The sequence below is a fragment of the Nannobrachium achirus genome (assembly GCF_963921795.1).
Source record: "Nannobrachium achirus genome assembly, chromosome: 11".
Classification (NCBI taxonomy): domain Eukaryota; kingdom Metazoa; phylum Chordata; class Actinopteri; order Myctophiformes; family Myctophidae; genus Nannobrachium; species Nannobrachium achirus.
The window spans coordinates 10,663,450-10,682,413 of record NC_137820.1 but is presented as its reverse complement, the minus strand read 5'-3'; the positions used below and the strand labels follow the sequence as shown (position 1 = coordinate 10,682,413).

General features: G+C 42.5%; 1 protein-coding gene across 1 annotated transcript in view; it reads left to right on the top strand.

Moving 5' to 3' along the window:
- Positions 1–18,964, top strand: part of LOC308294893 (pleckstrin homology domain-containing family A member 7-like) — a 141,943-nt gene that overhangs the window by 90,352 nt on the left and 32,627 nt on the right. Inside the window, exon 4 of the mRNA XM_080737808.1 lies at positions 15,381–15,464. Coding sequence (XP_080593934.1) covers positions 15,381–15,464 — 84 coding nt within the window. The remainder of the gene's footprint in view (positions 1–15,380; positions 15,465–18,964) is intronic.

Here is an 18,964-nt window from a genome sequence, read left to right as displayed (position 1 = left end):
TGGAAAAGTACACAACAGTATTAGACCAAGGCCCAGGGTTCCTAAGCCTTTCCATGCCAAGGACTCCCAAATAACTGAAGCCCCTGGCTGTATCCTCAAAGAGCAGCTGAAATTAAAAATATGTTTTTCACACTTAGTCCCTCAGAATAGTGAGAAAAAGAAAAAAAATCTTTTGTTCATACTCAGAAAACATTTTTGCACAGCTTTTACCAGAGTGAGTAATCCAAAGTCCAATCTTAATAATTTCCTTCAAACAAAAACATAATGCATGAATACATCAGCAGGACCAATTTCAACCAATAATATCATGACGGTTAGCTGATAAATCCTATATCTTAACTTTCCATGGACTGTAGATTCACAAGGGCTCACTGGTTTCAACATCTCAGCCGGACCAGAACTCCACCCTGCAAACATGTATGTTGTGCCTGTGATTATTTGGATTTCAGCGAATCTGAACAGAGCATTCAAGATGAAATGATCACCAATCTAAACGTGTTTGCCTTTCTTATATTTGGGTCCAGCTAAACTATGTTCCAAAAAGTAACCATTAAAACTATAATACCGGTAGATGAAAAACTGCAATGTCGGTCAGGAGCTCGCAAAAGAAAAGTCCATTCCATTCCGTATGGTGCCCTTGTATATACTGTACTCACACACATTTAGGTTAGTCCGTGCTCTGAATGGGTATGACCTTGCTGCTGTTCCCCCCTAATGCTCCAGGAGCACTCTCCTTACCTCCTCCCCTCTCCTGAGACATGGGGAACTGCACTTACCTTTACTCTCCTTGCTTTGCTTTTCTTCTCCTCTTCTCTCCTTCACTCCACTCAGGCACGTGCACACATAGACATCAAAGGGGGCTTGAGCCCTTGCCCTTTTATCCGTCTGTAATAAAGTGCCCTCTCCAGACATGCATGCAGTTTTTGCCATGGTGAAAGAAATGCAAACGCCCCTCTTCCCATGCCATACCTGAAGGCAGCATATGCCCTCTTCCCATGCCCTCTTCCCATGCCATACCTGAAGGCAGCATATGCCCTCTTCCCATGCCCTCTTCCCATGCCATACCTGAAGGCAGCGTACAAGAGAATCGCCTTGTCCAAACTCTCCTGAACTTGAAGGCAGCGTTAGATTTTGTAAGATTTTATTGAAGGGAAAGCCCCATTGAGATGCAGCATCTCACTTTCAAGAGGGACCCATAGGAACATGACATACAAAAAATCACACCCGTGTGAACTGAGCGGTGGTTCCCCCCCCCCCCCCCTTGTGTGTGTGTGTGTGCGTGTGTGTGTGTGTGTGTGCCTGGTCTGGCCTGGCCTGAACAACAGCGCCCCTCCCTTAACATGTGTGGTCAGAAAAGGTTACTGCAGGCTACAGACAGACAGACAGACAGACAGACAGACACGCAGACAGACAGACAGACAGACAGACAGACCCACACACACGGCCACGTATAGGAGCGTTGTGACCACCGCTCAAAAACATGAACAGCAGGCATACATACATACACACATACATACAGGACAGGGATACAGATACATTCTTACACAGATAGCTTGCTCACCCTCACCCACCCTCCCTCCCCAACATCCACCACTTCAGCTGATGCGCAAATAAGAGGCACAGTACAAATACATAAACAATGATTATACTTACAGGTACGGTCAAATTAAAAACACATACAAGTTGTTTCAAGATGAGAGTATAGGGAAGTCTTGAAGTGACCAAGTGATGAGATAGATCTTAGAGATAGAGGAAGATTATTCCAATCAGATGGAGCTTTATGGCTGAAAGACCTTCGTCCAACCACCTTAGATATTGTTGGTATATCAAAGTAAGGATAACGCAGGTGCCTAAGTGGATATGATGAAGTAGATTGAACCAAGTACTCTTTCAGTGTCTTATGCAGGCGTGTCACGACCATTCATTGTGAGTACGACGGGACACCCCCACTTTCATAAAAATGTAATCTCATCCCCCCACCTTTTTTGCCGGCCGGCCGGGTGTTTTTTTTAAATTCATTTTTCTCCCCTGCGCTGCAAACTGGCTCATCAACGCAAACGTAACCTCTCAGTGGCATGTAGGTGCTATTTGGCTACTATTTTCCAGGACAATTTCAAAATAAACATGTTGAATGATCGATTGTATAGATGAAAAAAATAAACAAAGACTCTTGTTTTGAAATGCGCTTCTGTGCAGAGAGGAAATGGCTTTCGTAGGAGGAGCCTTTAACGGTCGTTCACTCTGTCGTCAGTGCGTATCTTTCTTGCGTCATGATGGACTTGTGGTGAAATTAAGAACACAGGCATAAGGAATATAAACAGAACACCAAGACAAGACCATGTAGGCTATAAAGGCATTAAACATCGTCCTGCTCGTCTCGTCACTCAGTCAGCCAGCCCGCAATTGGTGAGTGAGTCGTGGCTAGAGTTGGAGTAATGATGGATGCTATGCTGCTAGCTAACACTGTTTTGGCTAGCGTTGTGGACACATTGTATGGGTCTTGAAAATAGCCCTAGAAGTTCACAACGCTGTGAGCTTGTAGATCGGCTATTTTCACTTCTACTTTGGGTTTAGTTTCTCTTGGTTCACGGGCTAAAACGTTTGGGAACCAATACCATCATGCTTGCTGTAGTAGACACTGTTGTAAAATTAAGTAGATTAACTGAAAAGCTTTTGGAACTGAATGATGATATGATGTTGTCTGTCTGTTGGAGTGTTGGTACCAAGAATTCCATCTACTATAACTAGTATAGACTATCTTGCTGGCTGGTGCATGTGGAGAGCGACAAAGGGAAAGTGTAGTGTGCCGTTCCCGATTGTTTAGCAAAAAATAAAACGCGGAAATCCGAATAAAACGCGATCAAAACCGCGAAAAACCGCCAATTTGCGCGAAACGGAGAGTGCGGTTATGTCATCCCCCCCACTCTCCAAGACGTTATAACGCCCCTGGTCTTATGTTGAAAGACTTGCCCTCTCTGTGTAGAAATACATGCCGCATGCCACATCTTCAGTACTACTGACTTGATAATGCTTAGTTCATTGTGGTATCAAGCCCCGAAAATAGACGGCCTCCAAGCTCACGACGCGTTGTGAGTTTGGAGGTCTGCTATCTTTTATATTTTCACCAAAAGGCCCTTTTTTAGAAATTTCAGCCCCTGCCTCTCTAACATTCTCTGCACGGTCCCCATCAAACACATTTCATCCGGTCAAAAAAAAAAAGGAGTCTCTAAATAGACATGACCTTTGACTGAAAACACGGCCCGCTCGCCACCAACTTGACATTTTGAAGTGACCCAGTCGGCTGTATGTTCCTAACCTGTCTGTCAACTGGCTAGAGACATAACACAGATGGATAGTTCTATCCACTTAGGATAGAGACACCGTTCAAAGCCACGGTTCTCCACTCTCGTAAATGTCAATCAAACAGGCAGGGCTGTATTGCCTAATGTTTTAGGCTCATCATTGATTGGGCTGAAGTCAATAGTGGGTGTAACGGCAAGCGTGGTCGCACGCGCGCGCGCACACACACACACACACACACACACACACACACACACACACACACACACACACACACACACACACACACACACATTGGCTTACTTTCTCGTCATTGTGCTTTAGCTCTTTGTTTTGGTTTGTTTTTCATTTAAAAAACGAAACTAAAATATCGAACGCCTCTCAGAGATAATTAGTCTATCAGTAGACAATTACACTGTGTTGAGCGAGTCCCATTGGTGTAAGTACACAGTAAATAGAAAGGAGCATGTAGCTGCAGGAGTACCCTTTGATGTTGGGTGATATTGGCTCAATGAGTTTAAGCTTGAAAAGGCCATAGGCCTGAGTAAAGGTTAATACAAATGTTGATGTATTTGGTGCAAGAGAGAGAAAGAGGGACAGAGCGGGTAATCAGTAGTGGGGCGGCAGTGGCTCAGGGGTAGAGAAACCGTCATTAGAACACGGAGGGTTACCGAAGGGTTCCCAGTTCGAGCTCGGGCGCCCCTAGAGTTAGTGTCGAAGAGTCCTTGAGCAAGACTCTGAACCCCTAGTTGCTCCCGGTGAGCAGGTCGGTGCCTTGCTTGGTTTCCTCTGCCATCGGTGTATGAATGTGTGTGCGAATGAGTGAATGTAATGCACAATCTCCGTAAAGTGCCTTGGATAAAGGCGCTATATAAATGCAACATTTGGTGGTAGTAGATAGACAATATTTATCTGTTGTTGATGAGCATACATTTTGCACTGGCTATGTTGTTGTATTGGTTATCTGCAGGCTACCAAGCTGTAGATCCGGAACAGTTATTTCTTATAATGAAGATGGATTTGTTTCCCTGGCATAAAAGGGGGAAATGAATATTTAAACAAATACCGGTATCATCAGTATCGGTATCGGCAAAATGTGTTATTTTAAACATCGGTATTGTGTTGCAGTCGCAGTGGTGTCTATACATTACATCCCATCGCGTGAAGGCTGAGGCACTATTACACTTCTGACGCGGACACATTCTGGGACACGATCGTTCTTAGGCAGATGGAATGGCTTAAGGAAGGGTTTCTCTTGGTTGTGTTCTCTGGTCACTAGGACAACCGTGGAAGCAAAGTGGCACTTCATGGAAGATCAGCTTCTACACATAGGTCAAGGTCACGTGGCACAACAGGTGTGTGTATGTGTGTGTGTGTGCGCGTGTGTGCGTGTGTGTCCGTGTGTGCGTGCGTGCGTGCGTGTGTTCATTTGCTGGGTGCGTTTTATCCAACAGGTGTGTGTTCATTTGCTGGGTGCGTTTTATCCTGCCAGTGCTGTCACAGAGGGGTGGTGTTTATGTAACCTCAGTGTCTGTCACCCCTATCCGTTGTAAATGTCACCATCTCCATTTATGGGCATCAGGCAAGGTGTCGAGGTCACATACAGAGTAAATGTAGCAAGAGACACTGCATGACCTGTGTACAGTGCAAAACTCCTGAGTGTTAATTTAACAACACACGCAAAGCATAGCATTCGCTTGCAAAAAGAAAAAGTCAACAGATGTACTGTACATACTGACACTTCATCAGGCCTGCAACCATTCCATATCTGGAAAGGGTACACATTGAGTTGAAAAGAGTTGAAAAGGCAATATGACTTTGATAATTACAGTAGCTACCTACTTCCCACACATACGCTATGTGCTGCTCATGTATAGTATTTATTCAGTGCTCAGAACTTTAAACATTCAGCAGCATACACACATTACTGACACTCAGTCAGTAAACAATATTGAAATGATAAGTTTCTGGCATACTGTAATGTCCAAAGGTTTTAGGCTCCCAATATATCCCTCACCCCAGCATAATGTTACACATGGCACCTGATCCTTTTGAGTACATGAGTTCAATGTCCACTTGCAGTTAGTGTACTCACTAGCGGCCTTAGCTACATTACGTTTCACTCTCGCCTTCAGGCCCTCACCCCTCGGTCACTGACGCACCTAAACCACAGATGCTCGACCGCATACGTGTATTATTTTGTGCGGAGATATGTGCCGAACCGTCCCACCAGCAGTTGTTTAAGCGGTTTGTTTTTTATCTAGCTGTCCATTGTGGAAGTTCATATAGCCTAATTCATTTAGTTAGAAAAAAAAACAACTCGGGTGGAGGGATATGGGGCCACATTAAGGCCACATCTGAGTGTATTACTGTACTCGCATTAAGAATTACTCTATTAACAATCACAGGAGGAAGTCTTTTCACTACACAGTAAAATATTTCAGGTATTTTAATTAGGGATGTGATGAGTTTTTCTAACTGCTTATTTGACGACAGCTAGTTGAAAATCGAATCAAATTGTGTTTATTTTCAATTCATTTTCACCCTCATGTTTGGAATTTTGCGTCCAAAGACCAAATGTTTCAACAACATAGTTTAAAAAAATGAGAAAGTAAAGTAAACATGTTTTTAGGCTACTTGACAATTACGTGTTGCCGAAACGTTAAAGAGAGAGCGGACAGCGGGGCTCACTACTAATGCTGAAATTGTATTCCAAGAGAATATTCATATGCATTTTCATACGTTTTGTCGTCGCCAATGCTCTCACTTAATTGGGAGCCTTTTCAGAATGTTAAATGGATAACACATTACTTGGGCTACATTCCATTATCATTGGAATATGGCGCACATTGTTCTGGTGATGGTTTAATGAGGCTGCGGGAAAGCTGCTGAATACGAATACAAAGCGCCCACCGGTGCCTCCCGATTATCCTGTTAAGAAATTATGATCACAATTATTCGTCTCACTATTAGACAGTGAGTAATGAGACGAAACCAGTTTTGTTCAAAATGAAAAGAGGAAGAGTTTGGAAGTGACTCGCAGCGTAGAACTCAAAGCCAGGGGCGTCAATTGGGCATGGCATGGGTATGCAGCTGCCATACCCTGGGTCCAGGGGGGAGAATACAAGTTACTTTAAAATATAAATCCATGAATGTCTCATTGTCTATCTGTGCTGGTTATGTTGTTAAATTACATTAAAATAACTACAAATGCAAAATTTTACAAGGTATTATAATTATATTCTCCACACCTTTATTCTCCCCATCTTGACAGAATGGTATATTCCCAGGTTCCGCAGGTCAGCTGCACAGGTGCAATTCATTATTGTTAATTGTGGCCTGTTTACTATATTATGTCAAGTTTAGCTGCACTTGAACAACTGTTCCAGGCTGCCATATCCAGCCCAAGAAACCATAGACATTTTGGGGGGAAAAAATAGAATGTACTTCTTAAAATAAATGTATCATGCCTCTTGCTAAGGTATGGCAACATGACTGGTGTCTTGCACGCGCGCCTTCGTGCGCGTGCAAGACACCAGTCATGTTGCCATACCTTACCTTTTTCTGAACTCACGCCACTGCTCAAAGCAGGGACTTGCTGCTTGCTATCGGGCGCCCCAGAGTTAAATTGACATTAACATGAACAATGGTTCCATTGATTTTAACATTCAGTGAAAACCAAAGACTGCTGTAACAAAATACTACTATTTCATTACAAAGAAGATGCAGAGGCACCGGCATCACTACACGCTAGGTCACTCCAGCATTGTGTTGGACGTGGTCCAAAGCAGCCCCGCTTTCTTCTCCCAAAGTAAAATGAAATGTTGCAACATCAACACAATTCGATGATGCAGCTACTATTTATGCGTGTGCACATCACTAATGATGCAGCTCCGAGTGGTCTGTCCTCACTTCTCCCTCCATTGTGCAGGTGCGTTCCTGCCCTTACATGGAGAGGGGCTGTGCTGAGAGCCGCATACCAGCGCTGAGTAGGTTATTTTCATCCCAAGTGCATTGAAGGAGTTTTAAGAGGTAGCTGCGTTTAATGACACGGTTAGTTATGCAAGTCACTTGCCACCACCAACAATAGTAGCATCTTTGCTTGGTGCATTGTGTGATGTTTTATAAACGTTTTAAGTCTTTTTTATATTTTTTTTATTGTTTGTGATGCTTTTACTTTCTACTACTATTGCCTGGAGTGCACTTTGTGAGGGTAATAGATATATGTATTATTGCTAAATAGAGACTGATCGACCACAGATTACAACATCTTGAAATCAATTTGAAAGACTTAGATTTGATTAAAGTTTCTAGTTTTGAGATTCTGAAATCTTAACTCCCCCGAGTCCCCATCTTTAAACCAATCCAGTGACTTTGATTGGTGCAGGGCTGAGCATGGATCAGATTGTAAATACCATCATTTATCTATTTCACTGCAGATTAGGTTATCATCCCTAACCCTTGAATTCAAACACATTATTTAAATGGATTAAAATCTTGTTTTATTTGATGGCCTTCCTGCCCTAGCTGGCATTTGGCCTTTGTGCCCTCAAAAAATGGACAGCAGCAAAGGCCAAGTGGCCTTGTCCCTAAAATGACAAAATTACAGGCCTGATACTTACACACATACAAATAACTTTATTAATTGAGTTTACTTTGTATATTAAACTTCAACCAATGAAAAGAACATTTAACATTAATTAAACAATGAACAAGCAAACTCTAGCTCTATTCATAATTACAACCTACAACAATGTGTTTGCAGATGCCGATGTTGTTAAAAAAACACTAATACAAACGGCCAAACCAATATATCAGTTGGGCTCTAAATCATTGCTTTTACATTCAGCTAGACGGCTGTAGCAGCAGTCCACATTGTAACCATGAGGTTTCTGGCTTGAATCCCTGTACCTGCTTGGACTAATCTGTTTGGCTGGAATCAGAAAGTGAGAAAAGTGAGAATAAGAAAAGTGTCTAAGCTCTTAGCAATTACAGACAAGTTGAGCCAGCCACTTAAGAGTAACTCATTCATATTATGTTACCTCAAATGGGGTTTTAACATTGTGGCTTGGCAGCGGCAAATATAATCTTATAATGTAATTGATATGATCCAGTCGATATCAAAGAGCCGGTTTTCTAACATGGTTTGGGATAGAAATCCCCTCAGTAATCCTGCTTTATCACTTTATCGTTATACATTTTATGACTGGGCCGTCATTGTTTAGCTTCAATAACGTCTTTACAATATTCATTGCATTTTCCAGAGTCGATTATTATGGTGTAAATATGACATTTACCAAGGTTTTATGAGTGGTCTAAGGAAGGAAGGAAGACTGTACACGCACGCGAGCGCGCACACACACACAGAATCGCCTCTTCGCATTGTGTGGTTGCCATTTTGGACATGTGACCTTTCCCAAGACCAACAGAACAGGCCCGTGAACGCTGACCACACAATAGAATATTCTGAGATGATGTGGGTGTGTGTCAATAAATCTCTTAATATGGACTGTGGGCTTTGAAGAATTGTTGCACTGTATGCAGCACAATGGAGTTTTGTGGAACCTATTACTTTCTCACAAGATTAATTGTTTGGCACTCTCGCAATAACCTTTTGAACCACTTAGACCAACAGCGTGCCCTAAACAAGGCTTGACACCAACACTATAATACGGCTATATTACAGTATACTGCTGTGACTTGCGTCACCATACTTTCATAGTGTAGATCAATTTGCTACAGTACAACAACAGAACATGCAGGACTGTGGATTTGAATCCTCTAAAATGAATTGGCACTGAATTTGGCTTTGAATGTGATGTTGTTCAAGGTTCAAGGTTACTATAATTGGTCTCCCTTTGGAGAAATTTGTCTTGGACACATGGATGACCAGCAGCATACAAAAATACTGTACAAAAAAAAAAAAAAAAAAACATAGAACAGTAAGTAAGGCGCACAGTGACAGATACTGTACAGCCATATCCCGCATAATAATAATAACCCTCCGTCCGCTCTCCACAAGGGCTTCATTGATGAGTGTGATTGACATTGGGACAAAGGAATGCTTGTACCTATTGTATTTACATTTATAGGTCCCATATATCCTACCTGAAGGCAGCAGTCTGTATTCACAAAAGAGTACATGAGAGGGTTCAGACACAACTTTTTGTGGTCTGTTCAAAAATGGCCTGGGGGCTAATGGGGGGGGGGGGGGTGCAGACATGCTCATAATCTTCCCTGCCATTTTGACTAATCTAAAAATCTCCGATTTATACTTAACCGTCAGGTTTCCAAACCAGCTTGTTATGGAGTAGGTTGGTTATTGCTACCAAAAAAATAGTTACAAATGTAACAAACGTCACCCACATCAACCCCCCCTGCCTGTTTACCAACCGAAGAGAGCGCTGACATAATGTAGCTGCCATTAAGCATCTGCTGTTGAATTTAATGAGACTCCGTGAGGATGAACTTCACTGTCATAACTCACTGCTCAAAGACCTCTGGAGGAATGGAGTGTGTTTTTTCCCCTGCTCATGCCAGCAGTGATGCATTACAACTCACTCCTGTTCAGACAATTATTCCTTGTTAGTATTTTTATTTTAGGCAGTGCAGCTGTGGTGGGCAATGTTTTGAGTTCAATATCTATTTGATGAATATTTCACATGTAACAGCTACACTTGGTATATACTGGAAATCACACTCTTATTGAGTTCTGGAGAATGTAACATACATGGTGCAACATTGCATTATTTAGGGAGTTGAATGAAAATGTGACACTGATGAAATACTGTATAAAAGCTGATATTTGGCCCATTATAAATATTGTGATTATATGTCACTTACAGTAGGCCTATATCAGCATAACATTTGTTCATCATTAGTGGGTACAGTAGAGAGCGGATGGAATGGCACATATTTCACACCATATTTCATATACAACCTGAGTGTCAATTTAACTGACGGTGCAAAAGGTGTGTATACTGTACATAGCATATACTGATACAGATACATATACATATACATTAGCCTTCCCTTTGATACATTTTAATATAGCTCCATATTGAGTTTATATACTCTATAATACAACATGCAGCCATCTTTACGGCTAGTACTGACTGTACTAGAGATACATCCTGTACATTCACTTTACTGCCTCTACTGTATATGACATGAAACTAAACATTTTATGAGTAAGTTGTTCTCCAAACAGAATGTGAATGCACTGCTCAGAATCCACTTTAGATTATTATTACCATGGTTGCCTCCCCATACCATTAATTAAAGAGCAACTACTCCTACATAGTCATAATTCATGTTTTATTCTGGGGTGTGCAATGTGCATATCACGCAAGAGTACTAAAACAAACATATTTTCAATACATTATCCCCTCAAACAAATTTGCACATACTGTACAAAACAACCATATAAAACCACACATCAATCTAATTACAGTAAGTACGATCAGTGGCGTCAGTTCAGCAAAAGCTAGGGTATGGCAAAGATATAGTCCTCATGGAAAATAGGCATTACATTTTGGATAGCACGGTTCTATTGTGAAAATAGCAGATCTACATGCTCACAACGCCTCGCGCTGCGTTGCATGTAGATCGGCTATTTTCACAATGTCTGAAAAAAAACTAAAGAAACAACTGACTTTTGTCAGTGTTTTACTCAGGTTTCTACGGTTTCTTGGGCTGGATAAGTGCAGCTAAACTTAGCATGTAAACGTGCCACAATTAAGAATAATGCATTGCACCTGTGCAGATGACCTGCGGAACCTAGTAATATACCATTTTGTCAAACTGGGGAGAATACAAGTGTGGAGAATATAATTATAATACCTTGTTAAAGTGACCATTATGTAAAACTTTGCATTCGTAGTTATTTTACTGTAATGTAACAACATAATAACCAGCGCAGATAGACAAAGAGACATTCATGGATTTATATTTAATGCATACCCCTGCCATACCCAATTGACGCCCCTGAGTACGATAGCTGCTCGAATAAAAGTGCATATCACTCGTAAAGAATAATGATACTGTACATACTATATTTATGTATGCAGTTATTAATTCATAGATCCCCAGGGACTAGGATAGTATACTCCTCTCTACAGTGCACTGGTAAATGTAATCTCATGACCTGCAGTTTTTATTTTTGAGCGGTGGTCACAACGCTCCTATACGTGGCCGTGTGTGTGGGTCTGTCTGTCTGTCTGTTTGTCTGTCTGTCTGTCTGTTTGTCTCCGTGTCCGTAGCCTGCACTCCTGCAGTAACCTTTTCTGACCACACATGTTAAGGGAGGGGCGCTGTTGCACACACACACACACACACACACACACACACACACACACACACACACACACACACACACACACACACACACACACACACACACACACACACACACACACACACACACCACCGCTCAGTTCACACGAGTGTGATTTTTTGTATTATGTGTTTGTTGTATTCTTTATGTAGAGCGTTGTGTGCTTAGCTGGCTCATTGTTCTGGCAGCGTGACTACTGTACTTCCTATGACACTCATTAAACCCAGGAAGACATCTATTATAGCTTCAGGTATTGTACTGTAATATCTATGTTCTGACTATTGGAGTGTTGTGGCAGTATACAGGAATTGTGTGGAAAATACTAATTCTGTTGTCCAAATGAGACGAACTGGCTAAAGGTGAAAGAATTGTCTGGATGGGTCATTGTTGGAGAGACGTGTTGGCATCTTAGTGTGGGATAGAGGATGGATGGAGAAAGCTGTTTGGATCCCTGTAACTGTCACTTGGCATTGGGAGTAGGACTGAACAATATTACTGGATTTATTTAAATGCGGTATTGACATTGCAATGGCTGTAGTTGTTTTTATATAAATTATAATTCAGGCAGTCCTATTGTATGTAATATTAGAATTAAAGGAATTTTTTATATTTTTCAATACATTAGTGTCAGTTATGCAAGCCAGGAAATAATCTTAACTGTCACACAACATGCGATCCAACACTGACGGTTGACTTGTCTTCAACAGTGATGCAAAATTCATACTGATGTTGTAAAATCAAGGACTGATTTGAGTGACAGCACTGTATGTGAGTGAATCAGTGGAATGTAGAAGTGTCTCGCAAACTGGCCTATCAGGCCAGGAGTTCTAAATAATAAATCATATCATACTCTATGCTCATATTGCTCATATTGTGGGGCGGCTGTAGCTCAAGTGGTAGAGTGGGTTGGCCAATGCTCCATGGGTCGGCGGTTCAAATCCCAGCTTCTCCTGTCTACATGTCGAAGTGTCCTTGGGCAAGACACTGAACCCCAAGTTGCTCCCGGTGAGCTGGTTGGTGCCTTGCATGGTTTCCACCGCCACCGGTGTATGAATGTGTATGTGAATGGGTGAATGTAATGCACATTGTAAAGCGCTTTGGATAAAAGCGCTATATAAAATGCACCATTAAAATGCACCATTGCTCAGTAGTGAGTCATTCAATGGGAGAGAGAGGGAGACTTTGCTCCTATCTCTCCCTTTGCTCTAATAGGTTGACTGGAAGTGTTTGCGACCTACACTAAAAAGAAAATGAAACTTACATAATGTTATTGCAAGTCATATATCTTGTATATCTTTGAATAATAAATGTCTGGCATATTTCTTTATGATCATGGTAAAAGCAATATTGCGTACATACTGTTATGACACTAACTATTGTGAATATCGAGGGAAAGGTCTTCCGGAAGCACTTGCAACCACATCAAAATGAAATGTTCCCCTGAACTTTTAAACTAGACTGAACTAAACTAAAAGTTCCGTTATGAGACTCCATTGTAGCATCTTTTTTTCCTCCGGGTGCGCCCACAGCGTCCCCGAGCGGGAATCGAACCCAGGACATTGTAGCATCTTAACATTTGCAGTATGGTCTGTTTCATTCAAAATTGGATCTGCATTTAAAATAAACCGATATTCAAAGCATAATTTACAAGAGCAGAATATACTGGTTGGGTTGTGGGTCTATAGGGAGCTGGTGTACTGGGTGTCGAGCAGTGATTCAACTTGCTGCATTTAAAGTAGCAGGGCACTAACTGATTACATCAAAGATCCCAACGGGGAAGTTCACTGCTGTCTGGTTCTTAAAAAAAAGAAGAAAAAAAAAGAAATAAGTACCCACTTAAGATTCACTTCTTACGCAATGTCAGGCACTAGAGCAGAATGTTACCCAACACCTTTGGTTTTGACTAACTAAAGTTGTGGTATTGAATGTGTTAATTGCTATTTTGATCATTACTGTATATTTTTATTATTATTATTATATATTTTCTAAGTTTCTTACATTTCTATCGCGGAGGAGAGAACACACCCCCAGCGCCTACAGCGTCGCCGGCGGGAATCGAACCCTGGAACTTCTTGCTGTGATAGCGCTATACCGACTGCGCCACCATTCCCCCAATATTAAATACATAAATAAATATATTAATTATTGATCAATAGTAGAGGGCGCATAGTTATACTGCTGTGGTTCTCAAAGTGTGGTTTGGGGCCCCCCCAGGTGGGGTTCCAGGGGTTCCCAAGCTAAATTTGAAATCTAACATCAAAATGACTTTAACCACTTTTGTAATTCAGCCATTTGGAAAATATCCAATCTGAGCTTGTAGATCAGCTGTTTTCAAACGATTTAGAAAAAACTCAAATGGGAGTCACATAATATCTGGCATATAATATCACATGGGAGTCTTCAACCATATCAATTTGGAGTACCGTTACATGAAAGTGTTGGAGAATGACTGGCATACTGTACTTTGAATGATTGATCCATATTATAATATTTGAATTGAATAAAACTGCAGTTTATACAGCATATAGTCCCCTCCCCCCGCCACACACACACACACACACACACACACACACACACACACACACACTAGGAAAATTTCATATCACGATTATTATGACAAAAGAAATCGTGATTTACGATATTATCGCGATAATCAAAATCCATTATCCTTGGGTGGAACATTTACCAAAAAATAGCAGATCTGCAAGCTCACAACGCGCCGCGTTTGCGACGCGTTGTGAGCTTGTAGATCGGCTATTTTTTGGGCAAAGACATTTGATAGAGTGAAAAAAAAGACTATCAAGTACTTATATTATAAGTACCTCTTACCAATTCTAGAGGTTTTAAGTGGTACTGGATATGCAGCTCGGCAAATAAAAGGTGAATTGAACCCAGTGCATGACAGAGGACGATATCACGATAAAACACTCACGATTATCGTGAGTGTTTTTTATCACGATATACGATAATATCGCTTATCGTCGCATCCCTAACACACACACACACACACACACACACACACACACACACACACACACACACACACACACACACACACACACACACCCCCACCCACCCACACAAACACCGCGAACAAACACCATACACTATAACATGCCACCCCTGTGTTGTTTACCTCTCTGCCAGTGGTATGCTTTCACACCGTGCCCCAGGCCCTGAATGACTGCATGAATGGCTGAAAGCCCAGTATGGGCTGAAACCAATGACACACACACACACACACACACACACACACACACACACACACACACACACACACACACACACACACACACACACACACACACACACACACACACACACACACTGCCCCTGTCCTTAGTCATTTCATGCTGACCACACCACTTTGTGGATGCGAGGACTGATCAGCGCATGCTGTCCAGGACAAGGCAGCGAGGGTAGAGTGGGGTGTGGCAAGGGGGCCCACAGCTTCCCCTCACATTCTACACACGCCTGGGAAAGTCAGGGCCGAGCGCCCTATCAACAGGGTGGAGAGAGGGACACTAAGCTTTACTGCACCCGCGAAGAATTATCGCCTCGTGGCCGCGGGGTGGGTTGGTGTGTGTGTGAAAATCCAGCGCAATGACCGCATAGTGGCAGAGTACAATTGAGGGTTGCTAATTTTGTCTTCACCTCCCCCCCTTTCTCTTTCTCCCCCTCTCTATTTGCCCTCCCTAATTCCTCTCCTCTCCCTACGTCTCTCTTTCCTGCTCTGTCCCTCCAGCCATAACCAGAGGACTACGACATTTCGGCATCCCGTGACGGGACAGGTGTCTCCGGAGAACTCTGACTTTTTCCTCCAAGAACAGTGAGTGTTTTCTTTTTGTTTTGTTGTTCATGTCTTTGGACCGTTATGTGCAGTGTAACAAGGTTCTCCGATGTAAATGTTGTGATCATAAACGAATGCAACCGTATGGTGATATAGAATTATATATTTCTTTTTTTTTTTTAGATTTATTTTTGGGCTTTTATGCTTTTATTGATAGAACAGTAGACTGACAGGACATGGGGAGAAAGATGGGGTGTGACACACAGCAAAGGTCGCCGGGAACGGGATTCGAACCCGTGACACACTGTCAGGCTGGCATTGCAGCCTAGTGTGCCCGGACGACCACACCACCGGCCCGGGCCATATGGAATTGTACACAAATGTCATTTTTGTGCGATGGTCTGGTGTCATTGCCATCTTAATTTTAGCATATTGTGCTTCCCATGATGACTGATGTTTTCCAGGGCAGTCTATGGAGAATGGTTGGCCTCTGTGGAATTGTCAGGGACACAACTGAACGTGACTGACGGCTCAGACTTCAAACAAAGCACAATATCAAGTTCATTGTCACCATTGACACCAGGAAATATCACTTAAGTAGCAACCCACCCCAATTGGTGCAATAGGTCTGAATACAACTTAGTTTGAATTTAAAACTGTTTTTGTGATAGAAAATGTTGATGAATATCTCAACTTTTATTGCTGTTGGCGAACTTGGCGTGCGTTGGGCATTCGGTAGCATGGAATGTGCGTTACAGCAGAATGTTGTGTCTGTTCTTGAGCCAGTAGAGGTGGAAAGGTGCACAGTTCTCAGAGTTTGTGACATGTTCTCCCTGAGCCTCAACATCTTGTTAATGCTAACGTTCAGCCTTGATTGGATGGTGTTATGTTACCATGGTCATGTCCAGTACAGTTAGTCTACATCAATGCTGTTTCAACCTGTGGTTGAGGCTAGTCGGGACAGCAAAGTGGAAGGCAAGAGGTTTTTGGTGTAGTCGCAGACAAAAAAACAACTTAAAGGACAACTTTTTACAACAAGGGTTCATATTTTAGATTGTAATTAGAGAATTACTGCTTTCTATTGTTTTAGCCATTTTAGTATTCTGATTTCAGTGGGTGGGGGCATGCTAACAAGTGGCTAAATATGCATTTTTAGACACAATAAGCCGGCAATTTCTTTGTTACTATTTACACCAGCAGTGATGTTAATAGGTTTTTAATGTAATGAGTCCCGGGACCCAAGGAGTGTCTTTCGGATGCGTCCCAGGGATATTTTATGGGTCCCACAAAAATTCAACACGTCATGTCATTTTGGACAAAGTGCATTGAATTGGTTATTATGGTTATGTTCACCGGTAATATCGGATGTTGACCACTTGGGGGCGCAGATAGAAGCTTTTACCGAGTCTTCATAATCAACAGCCACCTGTTATTTTATATACATCGATAATATATGGATCTTCTCAGTGAGATGTATCCTGTTTGTACTGTTACTGCTTCTATGGAATGGGGGAAATGCTATCTGCCGTGCTTGTGTTTGCTCTGCTGTACAGAGAACCAGTGGACTGGGTCAAAAACAGTAGATTGGGATTGCTTGTAGATCGGCTACTTTTGTTTTGAACGGTTGATCATAGAGGGACGTGCCGCCCCTCTATGGATGCGGGAGGGCAAGGCACAGGCGGCCGCGGTGGTCCGCGGCCCCGGCGGACCACCACAGGGACGGCGCCGCCACGAAAACGCTATAATCAATCAAACAGTTAGGCAGCCTAGGCTACATACATACTGTCTCAGATAGCATACATGCTAGGCTAGCTTGCTTCCTCCGTGTTGTAGTTGAGCCAATAAAGGTTATTTGACCATGTTCACCACGGCGTTAATCGTCGCTATTGTTGTAAAGACGCAATGAAGACCTGTGTGGCTTCAACACGTTGTCCAATGTCCACCACATCTATAAACTAACTATAGCGCGTGCATCCAGTTGTTATTGAATGAAGAGGATGAAGAGGACAGGGGGAGAGGAGGCGGGGTCGCTGTCTGAGCAGTGAGCAGACTCACTCAGTATACACTAACATAATAAATACAATATCATGAATTTAATGCTGTCGGAAAATACACGTGACGCCGTCAGCAAACGTTTACATTTGTAAGTTATATTTTAATTGGATACTTTTTCAGTTTCTTTTTTTATTCCAAGTTATTTTCCAATGGAGGTGATGCGTCCGTGGGACCCCAGAACACTGACGTGAATGCGTCTCTAGGCAACGTGAATGCGTCAGAGACGCGGGACGCGCACGTAATGACATCACTGCACCAGCCCCCATAAGTCACATCTGCCCATGAAAGATTGCTTGACGCTGAAAATACAATGTTCCTTGACAAGTCTCTGGCACTCTACTTTAGGGATCGAACACCATTCTAACAAAATATATTTCATCAATTAGAGCAGGGGTCTTCAACAGGGGGTCTGGGACCCCTAGGCGGTCCTCAGAATTACTACAGGGGGGCCGCCAAATCTTTGTGTGATAGTATCATGTTTTTTTACCGTAATCATTTAAACCCTAGCATCCATATTCTGAGTGGAACATTAGCCAAAAATAGCAGATCTAAAATCTTACAGCGCCTCGCACTGCGAGGTGTTGTAGGCTTGTAGATCAGCTATATTTGGCAAAGAGTTTTGTGGAGGGAAAAGAAGAGCAGACTAAAGTAGGCAGGTGAATTTTACTTTCAGATTGTCCGACCGGGCAAGTGCTCATTTGAGAGGGGACGCAACCGTCTATAAACACAGCACAATATATCTGTCTTAACACCTGAACCTGGCCAGCTCGGCCGCACGCTCTGTCTTCTGGTCTGTGGAATGTAAAATAAGAGCACTGATTACCTATAATGTGCTGTTTTTACTGTTGCTACACTTAAAAATGTAAATAACAAGTGTGAAACCATAGACATATTCAATCATTGCGACCGTCAGGGAGCAGTTTACTATGAAAACCTCCACCGTCCGTCCGTCCGTCCGTCCGTCCGTCGGTCGGTCGGTCACACGTCACACGTCACACCTTTGCCCTGCTCATATCTCCGCATCAGTATGACATCACACCACATGTGTACACAAAGCATAAAAGGGATTCTGTTAGGGATCTCCATATATGGGCATAAAAGGGATTCTGTTAGCTGTTAGTGATCTCCATATATGGGCATAAAAGGGATGCTGTTAGGGATCTCCATATATGGGCATAAAAGGGATTCTGTTAGGGATCTCCATATATGGGCATGAAAGGGATTCTGTTAGGGATCTCCATATATGGGCATAAAAGGGATTGTATCCCAGATGATGCCCTGTTAGGAGATCCACACTAACAGAATCCATATATGGTCCTACCGACAGCTGCTATAAGCCAACCCTGGCGATAAGGTCTGAGTCGAAGAAATGCTTCTTTCCTGGCAAGAATTGCCCCTTTATACTGTAGGGCTCGTTTGTGTATTGTATGACATCACGCCACATCATCGGCTGAGGACTGTGTGATGTCATCATATCTCCATAT